The sequence below is a fragment of the Lissotriton helveticus genome, chromosome 5_1, assembly GCF_964261635.1.
Source record: "Lissotriton helveticus chromosome 5_1, aLisHel1.1, whole genome shotgun sequence".
Classification (NCBI taxonomy): domain Eukaryota; kingdom Metazoa; phylum Chordata; class Amphibia; order Caudata; family Salamandridae; genus Lissotriton; species Lissotriton helveticus.
This window is the reverse complement of record NC_136065.1, coordinates 390,222,039-390,243,737: the sequence shown is the minus strand read 5'-3', so window position 1 is coordinate 390,243,737 and position 21,699 is coordinate 390,222,039. Positions and strand designations below refer to the sequence as shown.

The 21,699-nt window shown below is 46.9% G+C and overlaps 1 protein-coding gene across 4 annotated transcripts in view; it reads right to left on the bottom strand.

The window, feature by feature from the left end:
• Positions 1–21,357, bottom strand: part of LOC144754594 (protein DDI1 homolog 2-like) — a 127,710-nt gene extending 106,353 nt beyond the window's left edge. For 2 of the 4 annotated variants that reach the window (XR_013594747.1, XM_078642584.1), the window contains exon 1: positions 20,937–21,346. Coding sequence is in view for 2 of the 4 variants with exons in the window: in XM_078642584.1 (XP_078498710.1) it covers positions 20,937–21,074 (138 nt within the window). In the remaining 2 variants the exon portion in view is untranslated. Of the gene's footprint in view, positions 1–20,936 lie in introns of all 4 variants that reach the window. The other 2 variants (XR_013594748.1, XM_078642585.1) reach the window with 2 other exon arrangements.
• Positions 21,358–21,699: the final 342 nt, after the last annotated feature.

The window sequence follows — 21,699 nt, the reverse complement described above, 5'->3', positions numbered from 1 at the left end:
CCAGAAGTAGCAATATTTCCACAGCGCTACATACCAAACACACAACATCTGCCCACAAGGGAGTGCTGCCTTTAGCTTGTCTGTCTGAATACTAGTTTCGTCATAATAATATAGTGGTAGTGCCAGAAACGCAAACACTGACATGAACAAGGTGTAGTGCACAAAGGGTATCTCTAGTATACAGAAAAGAGGAGGTGGAAAGGTAAAAGCATCCAGTGGGCACATACATAAAGTTGTGAATAAAATTGCTAACCACTCAACTCGTAGCACAGCAATTTCCCACTCTGTGACTCGTCTCTCCATCCTCGATCAAAAAATGTGAAAGCCTGTAACTCGATTTATTTACTTCTGGTTTCGAGCCACAGTGTGAGCAGTATAAAAGCCCGACAACTCCTGATCAGAGTGAAAGAATACATGGACGATTTTATAAAAGTACAAAATCACTAGATTTGCTATTGTACTTTAGCTTTGTGTGAAATGCAGGGCTCGTCGTGAGACTACCAATGGTGGACAAACTTCTTCAGCAACAAAACTGTATTTTTGTACCACCCTGCTATTGTAGAGTGTGCCGGCACGTGCGCACTAAAGCCTGCCAAACTAAGGACCTACCTGTGCCACTACTGAACAGGCAGAAACTACACAAAAGACTTGCATGGCACTTCACCCTAGAAGAGACCCAATGGTCATGAATAGGTAACACAAAGCAAACAACAAGCATTTACAATGCAATGGTATCGCCTTTGGAAAAGTTTGAGCTATTGGCATTGTAAATGACAAAATTTGTATTTATGTGTTGGTTTTGAAAACACATAAATAAATGGCATTGTCAATTACATTGCCATTAGCTTAATCTCTCGCAAATGTGAGACCTATTGTACCCTACGGACGAGCTCAGCAGACAGCAATTACTACCACACACACACACACACCCAGAGCCAGCCACACACACACACACACACACACACACCCAGAGGCAGTCAGCAGGGCCCGGTGCAGCTCTTCCTGGCTATCACCTCCTTTCCCTGCTGGTCTTTCCTCCCACTGACCTTCTCCTGGTTGGTCACAGCAGCACATATTCTCCAGTGCCAAACGTGGAAAGATACCGGCAAAGAAGGACCAGTCGCTGACAATAATCTCTTCCAGTTGAGAAGCGAGGACTTCTCAAAGTCCAGGTGAAGCACCAGTTACTGGTGCAAAGACACTGATAACTATCCTACTTTGGGTGTGCAAAAGTTAAAAATCAACTACCAATTCTGAGACACAGAGCCCTCATCGCCAGGCAACAGCCAGTAGTATAAGAAAATGAAGTGATTTTACCACACTCTCCAGTAAACTTTTACAGCAGTGAAAAGGAGGAGCTCTTCACACACCCTGATTTAGATCTAAGACAGGAGTCACACCTTAAACGAACTTGAGTACTGTTAAACGGATGAATGCAAAAACAAAGCAGATCAGAGAAAGAAGTCACTTAGGACAGGACTGCGGTACTGAGAGGGTCTAGGTTCAGCAGTGCTTCCAGCAAGAGTCGCTACCCAGATTTGGTTTCTAGTGTGGTAGGATCAGTCAGGCTTACTCTTTCCCTGGAACTCCGTATTGCCTCAACTGTAAAATACAGCTAGGTCTGTGGACCTGAGGGAACCTGAATCAAAGTACTGGCTACGCTGCCAAGTGCATACCCCCTGAGATACCCAGAACTAACCTTAGCTCTCTGGCATCTGCATTTGTTTTAGGACGCGCCACAAATCAAAGCACCTCATGATCAGATCATGCCAGGGCTACGGCACGATGAAGCACTCCTGATAATGTTTCAACCAGCTCAGGCACAGGAGTTTATTGGGACCAGACTGTAGGCCAAAGTCTTTGTGAATGCAGATCAGGCAAGTGAGAGGCGATGTGGATGCACATTGGTAGAGGCTCTAAAGGTAAACTGCAAAGAGAGGAATCGGATTCCCCCACACACAGAACCCTGTTATTCTCTATAGCATGACAGAGAGAATGCAATGCACATTTGCAAGCATCAGTGTCCGGTGACACCTGTGCCACCTTGTACAAAGCAAAGCCTTCCATCATTTTGGCTTGCCACGTTCACAGGCCATAAAATATTCCCCAGCACTCTGACAGTCTGCGTTACGGTATTTTGAGACAGGATACCGTGTACCTTAATCGAGGAGCGCTCAACAAATAATCAGTCAAATAATGACACTCCCAACCTGACGATTTTTGTATCATGCGCAAACTGGACCTCAAGCGTCACTGGGTACAGAGACAGTTCTGTCTATCTCTAGGATTGCATAACTCCGCTCATCTGTGGAAGTACATTATCACCCGTCTCTGGGCCTTCCAGACCCAAATCTCTGAGCTGCATGACACGCCCCTCCCCCCTACCCCCACTCCAAATCAGTCTCCAAATCAAGGTGGTCACGTGCCATGGGGGAGGACCTTCATATTTGGAAAGCATTGTAAAACCTCAGTGCTGTAAAACTCACAGCAGTATATATTAAAACCTGCATTTTATGAGCAATATCTACTATGACCAGCAAAGAGGTCTGTAATCCCTCTGGGGGCCACATGTAACATTAAATCCAGGAAAAAGTGTGGCAGAGTTTGCCTGCAAAATCTGAATATCTAGCGCTCGGAGCCCCTTGTTAATGCCATGCGTGAGTCACCCCTGCTCTTGTTGGTGGAACGTAAACAGACCTGACGGCTCTGCTGGAGCTTAAAGTAAACAGATAGAGTGGTATATTGATTGTTACGGCTTCAGGTTTCAAAACATGCGCCTCATGTACCCTAGCATCCCCTTTGCCCTATTGTGAAAAAAAACTTTAGGTAAAATGGCAGGGTTCACTAACCACTAACAAAACACACGTTTTCAAATTGTTTCTTAAGCATAAAAAACAACTTTTGAAATACGTGAACGTCACAAACAATTCACAGAGAGGAAGAAAAACACGGGGAACAAAAAGCTCAAATTTCACTGCAGGTTTAAAGCGGAACTTTGTACTGCAAAGGTATGTGCAAAGTATAAACGTGTAATAATATGAACTAAGCGATTGCGTCACCGATGTGACATGCATTGTTTAGCTCTTGGCTCTGCGTACTGTTTAAAGACACGTTGCCTAAAACAGCCAAATGTTACCACGCAGCTCAGCATGGCAGCTGCTCTAAAAATAGCTGAGGAACCGAACCCCGGGTAAAGCTCTGCGCAACACAGAGGGGTTGTTTCCGAGTTCTGCCACTCTGCCCGCTTCCTCCTGCCACAATCCTTTTCAGTGTCACTTTGGTGATGCCTGCATAGCTGCGTGTGCCACTGCCCTCCCGGTGCCGGGACCAGAGTGATGAAAGAAAGGCTCAGCCTGCTGCTCTCCCGCCCTCGGGAACATGTACACACCTTTGTGGCTTCACACTACGACCCGTCAGATGGTGTGGCACAATGCAGTCTGTCCAAACAAGAGGGAACGCTAATATTACTAACTCGACATAACAAGCATTTACAAGTGGTGCGGGAACGGGCAAACCAGGAGGGGGGGCAGGGGCGGTGGCTGGAACGGGCACACGGAGAGCGGGGGGTCGGGAACGGGATAAAACCAAAAGCTTACCTGATCAGCGGCCTGAGTGCACAGCCCACCCCTGCAAAAGACACGGTGGAAATGAAGAAAACATGGCGAGACCCAAAAAACCAGTAGCAGATAAGCACTCACCTGGACTTCCTCCGGCGGCGGTCGGCCGCGGAATGACGAAAAGAAACCTCGACGAACACAAAAATAAACCCCGCCCATCGCCGCACTGACGTGTCCAAAGGGGCAGGATGAGTAAAAATGGCCGGAACGCCCCCGAATCTGCTCCGCAATTGACGGACAGATCTCTGTTCCAACGGCTAGCCTCCATTTATGGAGCTAGCCAATGGGAAACGGAGGCGGGACGAACATCCATACTGTTAACAAAAGTTTTCGCCTGGGCGGAGCACTGCGTGCTACGGCCAGGCGGAACCTAAAAAGGGAGGAAAGGATGGTTACCAAAAGAGCACCGTCCTGGAATCTTGATAAATGGCATTTAAAGGCCTTCAAGCTTAGACTTTAGGTTCACTTGAAGACCTAAAGTTTCAGCTAGACAAAAACAGTGATGCAAAACTTGGCTATACTACTGATGTGAAAAACGGTGTCATTTCTATAAATTAAGCCAGTTGACGCAGTGCCCCCTTTCGTCGATCTAAAACTCAGATATCAGGTCATCCACCCTAGATTAAAATGTGCTTTTAACTAGCCTGAAATAGAAGCAGCGCAACCACCACAAGACTGATTACTTGGGAAAAGATGATCATGAATACATCATTTTTAAATTATATTTAAACAACAGGAATACAGAAGTATTAAAATGTCAATATTATAACTACCCATTTACTACAATTGTATAACAGCAAGAGTGGCCATAGAGAGGGGGCGTGGCTTGTGGTCGAGAGCGATGGCCGCAATCTAGATGTGCTCCGAAAGACCCGTGACACTGAAGAGAGAGACAGCCCACGAATCTGCATAAATCTTGGTGGAAACGGCGTGCCGTGCGCCCCTGGGGAGCTCTGATGAGGGACTGCTGAGCCGATGACCCCGATTGAGGGAGATCGGATCGCCGAAGGGACAGGGGACAGGCCCACGCAAAATGGCGGCGCCGGAGTAAGACGGAGCTGGGAGCTTCGACGGGAGCTGCCTGTGACCTGGAGCGGGCTTATCCATCTGCCTGCCCACACTGACTCAGGTCGCGGACTGCGCAGAAGACGCGTGGCGATGGGCTTCTGGGAGCCCTCGGAGGTTGTCATCGGAGCGGCACGGAGGTGAGGTGGGGCCGGCCCCTGAAACAGCTGCAAATTTAGGCCCCGGCTTTGGGACCTACTGCCGGCAAGTACAGGGCACGAGGCTTGAAGCGCCTGGCACCGGAGTGCTGCGGGCCATCCCTCCCTCCCCCTCCCTATCTTGGACATTATACCTGCGTGGTGAGGGGCGGTGATGCCCCACAAGGCGCGACGAGACCGCGAGACAAGCTCCCGGCGAACAGAAGTAAGGGGTGCACAACGCCGCAAAGGGCTTCTTCACCGCCTGCCTCCTGCAGACCTTGCCAGCCGGACGGCGAGGGGGGACAATTGTGGAGAGCTGCTGCGCACTCTCGGTGGTGCGTTTTGGAGCGTCACCGGGGTAGGGGGGGGGAGCGGCTCGCCTCAGAGACCGCTATTAATCGGGGCCCAGGCCTCGGGGCCTATTATCATCGAAGTGCCGTGCACAGACTTTTGAGTACTGAGGATCGGGGTGCTACGTGCCGTCTTCCCTCCCCCCTCCTCATTGGCGGCTATCCCCCCTCACAACTGCGTGGAAGAGAGCGGAGGTGCCTTGGGCAGCGTGGGAGGGCCTCGGGAATGGCCCCCGGTGGTGCCTGAAATGGACAGGAGTAGTGGGAAGACACCACATAGCGACAAAGGATGTGGGGGCACTAGCCCTCCCCCTCCAATGAATGCTGGCACAGGAGCCGCGTGGCTGCGGGATTGAGGTGGCAGCGCCAACTACGACTGGCTCAAGGCCTGCTTGAGGCCCTGCAGCGGGGAGCATTGAACTGGGCCTGGACTATTTAAAGTGCGGACCGGAGGGTGATTGGCAACAGTGGCCCTGGGGTGGGGATGCAACTCTCCCCCCTCCCCCTATGAACGGATGCGACACTTTTCTGCTCACAGGTGCTATTGATGGGGTACTACTGCTTAGTAATGTGAGGGGTGCCATCTTGAATGTGCGACACAGCGATGAAGGAGACTGTGGACACTCTTCGTGTTTGGGGTGGGGATTGCTGAGGCCCTTGTACACCGACAGAACTGTGGCAGAGCAGCGTGGAATCGCCTTTGGGTCTACGCTTCCGTCCCGGAGTCCTCCTCAGGGGGACGGTGTTGTCAAATGCATGGAACTATCTTTCCTTCTTGGACACGTGGTGTTTACTGTGGACACCCTGTTTGATCTTGGCCAGTGGCATTGAGCTAATCATCTGCTACCCTATACCGCACAACCTGCTCTGAAGCGCAAGCGTGGCCAGTTTGCGTATGCACCCGGCATATATCGCGGATATATTCTGAGGTAAAACCTGCTATTGAAAAGTGTTACTGAGCTTTGGAGCATCGAGGATAGTCAGAAGTGCGAACTGTTGCCCCTGTCGATCTGTTGGTAATATAGCAGACTGCGCGAACTGTTGGTGTACGTGCTCCTAGTTTGTCCTATATGCCGTCAAGGAAGATGGCTACAGGAGGCAGAGGTTCCAAGAGCGCCCCCAGGCGCAATTGGCCAAATTCGCTTGGACCAAGGGAGGTGACAAAGGACACTCGCCTAGACTGAATAAAGATAACGCTGCGGTGTCGCCATCCCCGACCAAGGAGCCTACGCTTCACGACATCATGGCGGCCATAGGAGGCATGCGCACGTCAATGGACTCCGTCACGACGGAGGTTTCCCTGCTTCGTGCAGACTTCAAACAAATGAACGAAAAAGTGAAGGAACTTAAGGTGGTAACGACGGCGTTACAGGAGGATACTTCTGAACTGCAGCGACAGGTGTCAAACTTGGAGAAGAAACAGACCCAAATGGCACAGCAGTTGGATGATTATGAAGGGAGAGCTCGTCGGAACAAAATACGAATTCTCGGAATTCCGGAAAAATAGAAGGGCCCGCGGCGGACCTCTTTGTGGAAGAGCTGATCACGAAACACTTGAAACCGAAGGTTCTCTCCACTTATTTCTCCATTGAACGAGACCATAGGGAGCCAGGCGGTCGCCCCAAGATAGGGGCTCCACCTAGACCCATAATTGCAAGAGTTTTTAATTTTCGAGACAGGGATAACATTTTATAGGCGTCCAGGGCGGGTCGCCCGCTGAAGATAAACAACTATGAGGTCACTTTCTTTCCTGATTTCACAGCACTGGTGCAACACAACGGCGCAGCTTTCAGGCAGTGAAACGGGAACTGCGTAGCAGAGAAATCAGATACGCTATGCTCTTCCCGGCCAAATTGAGAGTAGAGAGGAACGGTAAACCCTGGTTTTTCGAATCTCCAGAAGCGACCTGGGAATGGCTGGAGGGGTGGACAAGGGTCGGCGACATGAGAGGTACCTGCCGCGATGGGACGGACTGGAAGGGAGGTGCCGCACTTGGTGCCTCAGAGACTGAGACTGTGTTGGAGGCCAGTGAACTGGACGAACAGGGATGAGTGACATTAATCATCTCCAGAAGGGCCTACTCTTGAAGACACTCGCAAGTATTGGGCCGGGGATGAAGCGGAGGGGTCAAGGGGTTTAGATGGAGGGGCATATAAGCTTCAGGGGTGCCGGAACCCAGAGTTCCAGATATGTAACAGGTCAGATTTATGGTTTAACACAGACATGTTATGATACTGTTCTAAAGGTTGTGTCTTATAATATCAAATACTGTTCTATTGATGCTACTGTAGGTGCCACGGGTTGGGTGAGAGCGCATCACCTCTGCTAGTTTAGCACGAGTAGGGAGCATATAGGCACTCTGCCATGTTTGGGGGTGGGCAGTTCGAGGTCCACGGGCAGGGGAGCAGGGTGGGGGTGGAGGGGAGCTGGGTGGAGGTTTTCGAGACAATCCAATGTTATTGACTATTGTGAAACTGTACGAATTCAAATGTAGGTGTTGGAGAGAGGGACAGGATGGCTGCACTCAGTTCTGTGCTTTAGTTTTGGGCTGCACTTCAAGGATACGGGCAAGCAAATATGTGATGCAGTAATGAGCTTTCAAGGATGTTATGAATGTGATGGCAAACGAGGTCTTGGATGAAAAGATAACAGATGATACCGCCCCGGTCCTGGCTCCAGTGTCCCCTTTAACCCTGGTCACTTGGAATGTACGCGGCTTGGGATATAAAAGTAAGAGGGGATTGGTGTTGCAATATGTACGTAGGGCAGCCCCAGCATTTGTATTGCTTCAGGAGACGCACCTGGTGGGTTCGACATGTAAGGCTTTGGATCGGTGGGGATATGCAATGGCAGTGCTTTCTGAGTTTTCCTCCGGCTCCAGAGGGGTGGGAATCCGAATGCGTAAACGCTTTCCTGTGATAATACAGCAGGTGTGGAAAGATGCACAAGGACAGTTTGCAGCTATCTCCTGCTTGTGGGAGGGTAAGAGGTTCAATGTGGTATCGGTGTATATTCCACCTGCCCTGCTTTCAGTTGCCCTCCCCGCCCTCAGTGCATTTCACCTGACGCTACCGGAGGGCGAACTCATACTGGGCGGTGATTTTAATGCGGTTCTCGACGAAGGAATTGACCGTCACCCCAGCAGGGTGACAGGGCTGCATAAAGCGCGGCTGACTGGCTATGTAGAGGCTATGGGTCTTACGGATGGGTGGCGGTTCAAACACCCCGGGGATCGAGGCTACACCTTTTACTCCGGGGTACACAATAGTCTCACGTATTGATCATTTTTTTGTCTCTGCTGACAGCTTGCCCCATATAACTGAGGTAAAGATAGGCCCGAGGGGTATCTCATATCATTCCCCAGTCTCCATGGTGTACTCCTCGTATGTGAAAGCCCGGAGGCGAATCTTCCCAATTTCGCCTCACTATTTAAAATTCCGCAAATCAGAAAAGACCTGGTCACGGCTACGAAGTGCTACTTCCAAGAAAATACCGCTTCCGTTGACTCACCGTGGGTCCTGTGGGAGGCATACAAAACGGTGCTGAGAGGCCAGGCGATAGCCTCCATAACAGGTCATAAACGGAATGTGCAGGAAGACCTTAGAGTACGACTTGGACGTTTTACAATCCAAACATGATCTTGATCCTACTGAGGAAGCTGCGTGCCAGTTGCGCCTCAAACAGGTAGAATTGACGGAGTATCAGCGAGTGCGGGTTAGACAGCGCCTTATGCTTACTCAACATATTGTATACGAGGTGAGAGACCAGGCTGGGAGACTTTTGGCATGGTTGGAAAAGAAAGACAGGGCCCAGAGGACGATAGCGCAGCTTCGCACCGCCGACGGTAAGGTTAGCACTACCCCTATGAATATAGTAGACACCTTGGCCAATTATTACGAAGCGGTTTACACCCCCTCCTCCAGTATGTCCTCTGAGGAGGCACAGACCTACATTAAAGATATCCAAATGCCCTCTCTTTCGGACTCTGACGCTGAACTGTTAGAGTCGGACTTTACGACGGATGAGGTCCTGGGTGCTATTCATTCTTTACAGTCAGGCAAGGCCGTGGGGCCGAACGGGGTCCCCATAGAACTTTACAAGCGCGTCTCTGATCACGCGGCTCCGCATCTATTGCGAATGTTTGAGGGCGGCTTGGCTACGGGGGAATTGCCCCGTGATCAACGGACGGCAAACCTCCGGACGACTGTACATCTTATCGTCCTATTTCATTATTAATGCCGAGGCGAAAATATTGGCCAAAATGATAGCTGTGCGACTGACCCCACACTTAGAGACACTTATTCACCCGGATCAATCCGGGTTCATGCCAAACAGGAGCACTGCTCTCAATTTAAGGCGAGTCCACGCGGTGATGGCGCAGATCCCAGCTCTGTCGGAACCGGCTGTGATCCTTTCGTTAGATGCACGAATGGCCTTCGACATGGTCGGGTGGCCGTATCTATTTACGGTATTGCGCCATTTAGGCTTTGGACCAAAGCTTTGTGTTTGGGTGAAACTCCTGTATACGAATCCACTTGCACAGGTTGTAGCCAACGGCCATATTTCCAGGGACTTCAGGCTGGGCCGTGGTACGCATCAGGGGTGCCCCCTATCGCCACTGATTTTCGCATTGATCTTGGAGCAGTTGGCAGCATGGATACGGTGGGACCCCATGATCAGGGGTCTCAGCTGGACTGAGTCTTGGGAGGACCGCATATCGTTACATGCTGATGATATTCTTCTATATTTAACTCTTCCTTGGCGTTCACTCATAGTTCTTCTTAACATTTGTGAGATTTTTGGGCGATGCTCAGGATACACAATCAACTGGTCCAATTCGGTGCTGCTTGTCCTTAAAGGGCCCCCACCACGCCTTCCGGACGGCTGCCCCCTGGTGATCACTGATGGCCCTTTAAATACCTAGGGGTGTGGGTGACGCCTAGTCAGGAGATCTTTTACCACCGCAATTTACTACCCCCACTTGAACGATTCCGCACGGATGCGAGGCATTGGCACACCCTACCACTGACCCTTTTAGGCAAATCGGCATTATTCAAAATGATGACATTACCGCGACTGCTGTATATCCTGGAAAATACTCAGTTTCTCGTGCCTCTAAAATATTTTACGTCCATAAACACATTGGTTTCTGGTCTCTTTTGGGGGGACAAACCGGCACGCATTTCCCGGCAAAAGTTGGTACGAGAATGGCTCGATGGAGGCATAGCACTCCCAGATATCCAATTATATTATTGGGCAGCCCAACTAAAGACTATAAATCACTGGCGAAGGCACGCCAACTACAAGTCCATCTGCTCCTGGACTGCGCCCAGCACCAGGAACCGTGGCCTCCCAGCCTCCCACAGCAACTCCTCTGACGATCTTCGTACCTTACACCCTGGTTGCAACAACTGTTGCCTTGCATCCCCCCTTGCTTCACAACAGGACTGTTCTCTTGTAATAACTGCTGCTTCACTTCAACTTCATGACCAATGTCCTCCGCAATATCTCGCACAACGCCATCCGCACCGACCAAGACTCCACCAGACCAACTCAGATGCATTCTGCTCAACGCCAGATTGCCCTGCAAGCATGCCACAGCAATCTGGGACACCATCTCCACCACCATCCCCAACACACCCTTTATCACAGAAACGTGGCTTACCCCAGCATTGACCTCGGATAGTGCTGCAGCAACACCCATCAAACAAGATCAAACACAGTCACCGCACTAACAGACACGGAGGAGGCATAGCCATCGTATACAAGGAGTCAATCACCTGCACCATCACTGCAGACCAAACCACACTGATCATGAACACATGAACTTTCAGCTCTGCACAGACGACAGCACTGCCATCAAAAGCACTCTCGCGTACAGAACGCCAGAACCGCAGACCAGACAAAGCCATAGCTGAATTTATCACCCTGCTCACCATCAAATCGAACACCAAGTCTTCCTGGGAGACCTCAACTTTCACCTAAACGACTCCACCGACACCTACTCCACTGACCTCCTGCAGACAGGACAACATCGGCCTCAAGCAACTAGTTATGGACCCAAAGAACAAAGCTGGACACATGCTGGAACTCATCTTCATATCTAGCAACAGAATTTGATACAACTACACTACGGAAGTCACCTGGTTGTACCACTCCATCATACATTTCAGCCGTACCCGGTCATGCCCGCATCATCCCCAACCCACAGATGCACCGCAGCTGGTCCAAGGTCACTCAGCAACAATGGACGGACACCCTCAACATTACAAAGCACAAGACCACCACCCACGTGGACTACGCAGTACAGAACTTCAACGACTGCATCACCAGAGCCCCCGACTAAGTCACTCCCACCAAACCACCCAAAACACACAGACCTGACAAACTAGCAAACTAGTACCCCCCCCCGGAACTCAGCAACACAAGTGCAAACAACTCAGGGGTTCCAGTAGTCAACTCGCAAATATTTGAAGACTTATGTCTTTTTTGAACAGGACTACAACTTAGTCCAAACAACCAATCTCGTGGTCTGATGCCGACTCTAAAAAAATGCAATATCTGTAATCAGTGACACAATCCTAATGTACACAGTCCGTAATCCATGTCGTCCCCGCCCACTGCTCACCTCTAATTGTAGCAGTAAATCACACCGAGAGTCCGTCAACTTAATCCTCGGTACCTCTTAAACGCGCCGAGTGCCTTTCAAATTCATCCGCCTGGCAGTCTTCAAATATTTGCGAGTTGACTACTGGAACCCCTGACGAAGGGACAACGAAGTCCCGAAATGCATTGGGTGGTGGTTCTGACAAATTTGCAAATATAAAAGCATATGTTTTAAGTTTGAAATTCGATATCATAGCATGAATAATGTTTATGTTCATGATCTAAAGATGATTTAAATAAATGTTATGACATGGCATATCATTGGTCAAATGGTTTGAATATTTAAGAATTTTTTTCTGAATTTTTTCATTTAAGTAGTGCGCACTGCAGTCCTAATAGCCCATGTGGTGTTAGGCCATAATTCATAAGTTGTCAGCTGAGGCACGCAAGGCTTAATGAGCCTTGACAGAAACCCAAATGGCGGCTGCGCGCGTGCACGTGCACGCAAGCTTGAAGCCAGCAAAAGCCTCTGGGAGCACTTTGAAAACCCCCTTACTAAAAGTCGAGCAAGCAGTGCATCCGCTGCTCTAGGCTCGACCTAAAAAGGCCCTGACCAGCCTCTAAAAACACTGAGATCAGACCCGTCCTCAAGAAACTCTCTGCAGACCCAAACAAACTCCAGAACGACCGTCCCATCTCACTACTCCTGTTCCCTGCCAAAGTACTGGAGAAGGCCATGAACCTACAACTCACCAAAAACTTGGAAAGAAACAACTTGCTAGACCCCTCCCAATCAGGATTCAGAGCCAATCACAGCACACAGACAGCTCTGATCACCGCAGCAGACGACATCCACATCCTATTCAACATAGGAAAATCGGCTATCCTGATCCTGCTTTACCTCTCCGATGCATTCGAAACAGTCTCCCACCACACACTCATTGATTACCTACACCCAATTGTTATAACACACGATGCACTCAGATGGATGCATCCTCTCTCACAGGACGCGCCCAGAAACTCTGCCTTCATCCCTTCACATCGCAAACCAAGCCCAACATCTGCGGTGTTCCCCAAGGCTCAGCCGAAAAATTTGCTTTGCTTGTTTTCCTTTGCTGCAATTTGTAAAATCCAACTTGATCAAAAAAAATTAAAATTAGGTACCACAGAAATAATACCAGTTTATCTTCCTCATGTGCCTCATCCCTTCGCTCGGTGGGGAAAGATGGGAGTATAAGTATCTATGGTACAATTTCTACAGTAATCTAGTCAAATAACTCCAATAACCAACACAACTGGACTAACCATTAACCTTGGGGCAGCATGCTGCAAGGTGTAAAGCGCCTTAACACCTCGTATGGGGTAGTAAGCACTAAATAAATGCATTACAAAATAGTCTCCAAATGAAAGTGCTATCTGGCAAGGTACGGTGGTTGTGAAGGAAAAAGAACCCGCAGTGACAGCCACGCTTACAGCAGTATTGTGCCTGCATCTAAGACTCTGGTAGCTAGTAACTACTCCAGGTTCCATTCAGGGATTTTAATTGTATGTGCGAAAATAGGTTTCACTAGGGTGGTAGGATGATCTTATGTGCTCTGCCTACTCGCCTCCGTAAAAGGAAGTAGGGCTTCTACACTGCACTGCTTGTGAGCGTCAGTACTCAGGCGCCCTGTTCAAACAAACCCTACTCCACCACTCTCCAGACATGTCACAAACAGAGATAATGTCGTCTTCTGGGTGTTCATCGCTATTTGTGGCTGGAAGCCGGTTAGGTTATAAGAAAACAAAAGCAGCACACCAAATCCGTTTGGAAACACTTTACATTTGGCCCACTGTTTCTTGCTTAGATCTACTTGGACTAGATTCTGACTGTTGCCTCGCATTTACAACCATGGGACCAAATGACATCCAGCTAAAAAGGCCATCACAATTATTCGGCTGTTTTACTCTTAAACCTAAGAATGTTCATGCACTGCTATCCCTATCCAGAGTTTCTTTCCCAAAAATGGGCAACTGCCCCTAAACTTCTCGGCAAGGCAGTAGAACAACTAAAGAATGCAAGGACAGAACGTGACACGTCACTTACTTCGGGCCCGAATTAAATTGATGTATAAAAGCAAAATACATTTAGTTATTAAATTTACAGTCCCTAGTTTTACAAAGCAAAGTATGCTGGTGGTTCAAGGGAAACCCAAAGCTGATGAACAAGGCCTTAACCCATTCTCTTTACCAGTCAAGATGCACGAGGAATCTCTCGTTTGCAAAAAGGGAGGGAAAATGGGAAAACGAAAATTCTCAAACAAATAAGTCCTCCAATCTGCGTAAACAGTGGCGTGGGGAGTACCAACAATAAATTGATGACGCTGAAGGCAAAGTTGTAATCGCTGGAAATTCAAAACAAGAAGGAATTTATGACCAACAGCCTTCACACTGCAGCACTGAGTTAAACCCTGCCTGCCTACACCCTAAGGAGCCGTTTGTCAGGAGCTCAAAACCAGGAAATATCAATACAGCCACTCATCCTTCCGAGGTCGATAAATTATCATCCACAAATAGGGTAAATGTAACATCGATTGTTTATAGCGCTAAAAGACATTTTTTGGGGCGAAAAGACCATTTAGTTCAAGTTGCAACGGGAAACATCATTTACTACGAAGTAATTACCACTAATAACGTTTTCCACGAGTCACTTACCATGAAAACGTCTTTTAAACGCGGGTGCCTTCCACGACCTCCACTACCACGCAAGTACGTTCTGCGTGGGCTTTGGGGGGGGAGACGTGGTATTCCTTCCAGTCGTTCTGCGTGGGCTTGGGGGCTGGGGAGGGGCTGGGGGGGTCTCCCCCCCAAAAAAACAAAAAAAAACAAAGGAGCAGGTTACTTCGAAAATAAAAATACGCACTTCAGTACCACTGAAGAAAAAGGAAAGTGCCTCCCCCAAAGACGTGCCGTGTACGTCAAAATAGCAGTCCGTTTTTAATGTTGGTAGACGTGTTTTGACGCTTGTTTCGATGGTGGATGGAAGGAAGGGCTGCTGGTGAAAGACGGGAAGGTGTAAGGTAATGATTTTTTCCCTATGGGATTTTTGAAAATTCTATGTCTAATAACTTTGGTGTTTGTGGACGGAATTGGCTGAAATTTTCTGGAAAATGGAACATTTTGTTTCTGAGCAGCCCTTGAAAATTGGGGGGGGGTTCGTCAAGGGGGGGCCGAGAAAAAAGGGGGGTCCCAAAACGTGTTTTTAACATTGAGTTTTCCATAGGGCGGTTGGCCTCACTTTTAGCCCGAACGGCTGAATGGATTTGCACGAAACTTGGCAAAATTGTAGGGACTGGTAGCCCGATGTGCCTTTTGTAGGTCTCAATATATGTGCTCCAGTGGATTTTGTGAAATTAACGTTTAAAAAAAGATATATATCTGTAAGCGCGCTCCGGTCCGCGCCCCGGTTCGCGGACCGGGGCGCGTACCGGAACTTCGCGTAGCGAAGCTGATTGGCTCTCCGGTGTCTGTCAACATTCTAAACAGTCCGTAGCGGCCGCCATCTTGTCTCTCGGTAGGATTGTGATTTCTTCAACAGCTGGGAAACATAACTACACAGGCGAGATCTCGATGGACTGTCCCAATGTATTTCTTTTATTTCTTTTCTATTCATTGTGCCAGCACACTCCTTTTCAAACTGGTACCGGGCTTAAGTAGCTAGAAAAGCGTGGCAGGTGCACAAATGCTCAATTACCAACAGGCACACGAGTCGATGTTGCACAGTGAGCATGCTGCACCAAATCGTTATGTATTCTCAGTCGTCCAATAGATTTGGACGAGCGATTATTTCGTGAAATCTAGGCGTCACTTTTCTTATACTCTTATTAGAAAAAAAATCCATGTATTAAAGGGGGTCTTTGAGCGGTGGCTGGTGAATTCACATTAATAAATCCTTCAGTACATTGCATGCCATTAAGTTCTTGCAGTACACAGCAAGCAGCAGATTTAGACAGCGGCAAGATGTTCTGCAATGAGGCTGCTACTAAATTCCTTCTTTCAGTGTACACATCACCGACATTCGAGGCCCTTTTAATGGATTATGAACGATCAGAGTTTAATGTGGGGCCTCAAGGCTCACGACTGAGAGCAGAGGAGAGCTGGTCAAGTGTGGAGATATGTGTCGCAATCGTGTGCGATTAAGAGCTCAATGTCATGCCGCGTTATCGAACAATTTGCTAAAGAAAGGAGAAAATAGATTAATTCACTGATAATTAAAACTTGGACCAGGTCGGTAAGCCTGTGCTGTCCTAATAACGGACAAGAAACAAGCCACAACCGCTCTGAAGAGAGCAGAGCGTTTCAAGCAGGATCCTGCCGATGGTATGCTGAAAAAACCTTTTTAAGAACAGTACACATTCGGATGTATTCTTACGATCATTATTTATGTTTGCAGTCATAACAAGATAACTGCCTGCACCACCGTTACTACTGTTTCTATGGGATATATACACTAACAATAACTTCTCGGCAGTGGTAAATTATACCGAGATGCCAGGCTCTAATTTGTTAGCAGCATAGATATTGCTATACGATATCCGAAACATGTATATGGCTATAAATGATATGTAAAATTGTATTGAAATATATATACGTTCTCTCAAGAAAAATCAATAAAACTATGTTTCAAAAGAATACAAGAACAGTACACATACAATCATTATTCAATTTTGGCACCCACTGACCAATTTATCAACTGTTAAATGTTTATAAACTATTAAAATAAAAGTCAATGTAATTAGTTATCAAGAAGTGAGTCACAAAGAATAAATAGAGTTGGAAACCAATGACTGAAGCCAAGAATCAGTGTTCTAATTAACACAGCATTCTCTCCGCTTATGTCTTTTTTATATACCAGTCGCATGATTTAGAGGGGCGAACAGGGGGCATGCTCACTCCACAAGAGAAATAGATAACACACCCAGCCTTCTATACAGAATTGCTCCTGCGTGCCACAACCAGGCACCTTGATTCCAAACTGTAAAACTGCTGGAACAAGTTAAACGGGTATTGCCAAAGTAAACAGGTTCACTGCGTAAACAATAGACGAATCGGTCTTTCAGCATTGTTGTGTGCAAATAATATTTGCAGGGCGGGTTTCATTGTCTTAGTCCCAGGCAACATGCCTTAACCCATGAAGTGACAAGTATTAGTCTAGCTCGCACAGAGTTCATTCAAAAGGAAGTCTATCTTTCAATAATCTATGGGGCTGCTAGATTTTCCTACCCTCTTGTTTCCCAGGCTAAATGGTGAGAGTGATAAAATTGTGAGAATCCTAAAAATTGGTACGCTTATTTCAATAGGCCATTCTTTGGCATGGTCGCGGTACTGAATGAAACAAATGTTTACACTGGGAGCTTTCAGTCACTTGAAGATTGTCATCATTCCATTTCTTCAGATGTGGATGCAGTTCCTAAAAGTGGATCAGAGCGGAAGTAGGATTGATCAGACAAAGTTGAGAGCACGAAGAGAAGCAGCTGGAGACTCCCCTCCTTTCTTCGCAGATCCGGGCAGCCCCCCCCCCTCCGAGGAACATGATGTACTGACTGCTGAGAGGAACTCAAGCAAGTGCCATTCCCGAAAAGTAAGTACCTGTGGAGAGAGATGCATAACCAGTGCCAATAGTAACAGCATGGCACTGGTCAACCATTCAGAGGTAGATGGTGCAGTAGTACATAAGATGGCAGGCAATCTTTGTAACTTGTCGGTTTCGACCCCAGTCCTACGTATGGAGGGTATCACTTTATTTCCAGACTTCAGTGTTTAAAGAGTCAGTGATAGGACTATGCTTGAAAGCCACAGAACCACAATAACTTAAGAGCTAACCTCACTGTAAAGTGGATTAAGGTGGAGCAGTACCTAAAGATGAGCGGAAGTGAAGGACGATATTTCCTGCACAAAGAGATTCAGCATCTAGAAGAATGTCCATGATTGTAGGCACTAACTTGATGACCTGCATAAACTCTGCCTGGCCGTAGGCAGATGGGGTCAGAAGCAAGATTTGAGAGGGTGTGGTGGGAGGCATACTGCATCCATCTACAATAGCTTGCGTGCCTTGGTTACACATCAGATGGACAAAATGAAGACATTTTTTAATCTGGTGCCAAATGAACAATTCTAAGTACAGTTTAGTAGGCCTCCATGGTCCGATTCTAAAGGTCAATGATTTTATTAAGAAGTCGTTACAAAACATCAGTCCAAGTGCATTCTCTTTCAAGCATCTAGGAAGATATGATATGAGAATTCCTCTATCAGTAGTCAGTTTGATAAAGACTGGCAAACAGGTATTTAAAAATCTAATTTACAGAAAGTCGAGGCATGATTTTAAAAGATAGGAGCAAATGCTCAATGGTGATTAAATCAAATAAGAAATTCTGGGCACTTAATGAAAAGGGATCCTGCAAGGAGTGTACGAGTGCTAGTTCTGGAAACAACAGTAATGTGTAGTCAACCTACATCGCTAAGATTAATCTTTTACTTCCCTTGTTAAAAATGTGCTATCTGCTCTTAAGTATGCAGATGACCTAATATTGGACCACACCGCTGAAGGAATGCAACATGATCTCAGTACATTACCTCCATATATCTAATACTTTTCTTAGGGTAAACTATGATAAAACACCAGATTATAAAATGTGGCAGCCATTGCTTCAGGTTTTTTGGTTCTTTAATAATGTATTTTTCTCAATGCGACCTCTTATCGTCATTTGAATTGTTTTGACAGTTAACTATCATGAAGTCACACGTTAAAAAACAAACAAAAAAAAAACGAATGTTGTGTATTCTGCCCAGTGTCCTTCCGAGATCTGCTATGGTGGTCATTCCTGGATTGTGCTTGTAAAAGTCTACACTTTCATGGTGACACGCTTTTCCCCTTGAATCTCAAAATTGGCTTTCAACATTAACAAATCCATTCATTGCCTTAAGGACCCATTTTGGAGGAGATGCTTTCTGAGCCTAATTCAATAACTCCCCTAGAAGCCATAAGTACGGAACTTTAAATAGTGTGAAACTGGGCACTTACATTTACTGCTGGAAGTTTTAAACTAATTTTAGTTGGTATTTCAGGCAGCGCCTAACAGAATTTAAAGCTGCAGTAAGATTGTCCTAAACTCAATGGGGAGCAGGAAGTATTCTTGGCTTGCTACCGGTTTGCACCTCTTAGCAGGAAGCAATTTGGAATGTACAGATTCTGGACAATACCTTTAATGCAATCAACATGTTTAAGTAAGGTTTAAGACTCTTGGTGAAGTGGCTATCTATTGGAGATGATTTATGAAACCTTGGAACAAATTACATATTCTTTTTAATGTTCATTCAGTGCAAAACAATATGTTCCAATATGACAATTTCTTTATTATTTTTTTAATTCGGATGTATATGTGAATAGATAAGGCCATTTTTCAATACTCGAAATACTTGAACATGGAAAACCGAATTACTTGATATAACGTATTGGCTTCTATATAGAAAGCAAAGCACGTGTTATATTCCACTACATGAACCTAGTGACTTTCACTGCTCCCATATTTCCTACACTCTACGTTCAATCCAGACTCTTATATGCTTTTGCCACTCATTTTTAGAAAAAAGGGCACTGCTCAAAGGTTTCCCATATACCATCATGTAAGGTGAGTAATAGCAACCTTACCAAGGGTACTACAATTACTGAAGACTAAAGCCCGTCTCCCAAAGAGTGGGTACGGCACCAAAGTTCAACCTTGGTGGAGAACAAATTTGTCCCCAAAAAGTATCGCCCTCCTCACATCCATGGACAGCTAAGGATGAGGCAAATAAAGGAAAAAACTGCCTTCTCACTGGAAAAAGAGCAAATGCAACACCAGAAACTCTTTAGGGCCGAAAGAATAGTAAACATGACAACGTTCAAAATTGGCCTGTGAACCAGGGAGCAGGCAAACACCATGCAGAGGAGAAAATTAGATCAAGTGACAACTCTCACCATAGCAAGAATCAAAATAAAAGTACCTCTGTCTTTCAGCCATTGGACATTAGCAACAAATTCACAATAGGTAATTGGGAGGCATTCTATGCAATAAGTCAAGAAGGTGCCTCTGGCATTTGCCGTTTGAACCGCCACTGAGAAGGAAGGAAGAGTCAAACGTCCCTATTATTTAGCCGCAGGCAGGCAAGCCAAAGAAGTAGTGCCACGTTTTAAACAGTCAACGGCTGACAATCTACATAAACACTCAATAACAAGCGGCTCTATGTAAAAGCGCAGGCTTTATGTAAAAGAGTGCACAAACACCTGTCTATGTGGGATTGGTGAACCCTTACTTGTAAATAGCATGCCAATTCCCCACCCCCAAAATAAGATATATATATATATATATATATACACACACACATATTCATTCGGTAGGACAGGACTACAGAAGTAGGCTACATTTTATGGTGTATATTTGGATCGGTTTATGAGCAAAGCTTTGTTGTTTTTGATAAAGTACATTTCAATGACAAGCTGAGAAATTAAACAAGTTTGAATAGGGATTTTTCATCGCATGCATTTATTCACTTGGTTTCTGTAGGCAAAAACAAAGAAATCCCCTGAATTTTAACAGTGCCTGCCCCACGGTTAATATGAAGAAAAAGTAGGCTAAGCAAACAAACCTTGTCGAGCTTTGGCAATTCAATAACCTCAATTTAGACAGTAACATACCACCCAGTTCCTGTCTCACAGGGTCTGCGCTCGGAGTTACTGCTGCTGACGTGCTAAAATGGTCAAAGCTCAACTGATCTCACCTTTTTACGGCAGTTCCGTTAATCAGATGCCTTCTGACTAGAACTCACAATAATCTTGCTCCAACTCCAAGATCACCGGAAATCTGTACACACTGACAGGGGCGCGCCTATGCTTAGTGGCAATATGTGCCAGGTGTACAGGGCCCCGCTACACCACAATGACGACTATATCTACACAACAAAGCAGCAACATATCCTTATTTGTATTAGGACCTTTGACACACTTAATACTACACCGAAAAGCAACCAACAAACATTAGGAACCAGATTCCCTTCCTCTCACGCGACAGATTATTGAGGCAGTTTGATGACCCAATTCTCTAATTTACCGCCCTGACCCTAATTCTCTAAATCCGACTCACCGTGCTTTCCACGGACGGCACGCCACTCTCTAGCTCGCATAAAGCCCGGAAGTTCTGGAGTTCGAAGTCCGGATCCACGTCCAGTGAGAAGGTGAGTTCCGAGCGGTCCCGGCGCAGGCAGAACACCGTCAGCAGCATACCGCAACGCACAGTAAATCAACTAGGGGAATCGGAGAGCACCGTAGTCCGGTCTGGGAGAAAAGGAGCACAGACGGGAAACCTCACGGATGGACAGTGATGGTAGCTGCCTACAGTACTCCTCCACCTGCCGGTTTTATCAGTCGGCAGTGTGTCTTGTCTCTGCCAGGCGGGGAGGAGGGGGCAACCGGTGTTTTTGGCCAGCGCAGGTTACCGACCTATTGAGAAAGCGAAACGGTGCAGGAGATCCGTCCACATAGCCGACGTCACAGATACAGGAAACGATAGGTTGCGCAAGCGCGTCCCGGTCAGCGGAAGCCGCTGTTCTCGTGTGACTGGGTGCGGCCATGTTGTAAGTTTGAATAAGACGTAAATCGGACCTGGGGACGGTGACACCGGCGACTTTACACATAACAGCGACTTTAGTGCAATGAAAATATAGACGGGTACAATACAAAACACGGGGAATCTAATATATTACGACTGCCCAAAAAATAAACATATGTTGGAAACCATAACAAACTACAGGAACAATGTATTTTAATCAGGATAGATGGCTATTGCAAAGTTTATAAAGTATTACGCGGGCGAATCGAGGTTTTTGTAATGCCTTACATCAATCCAT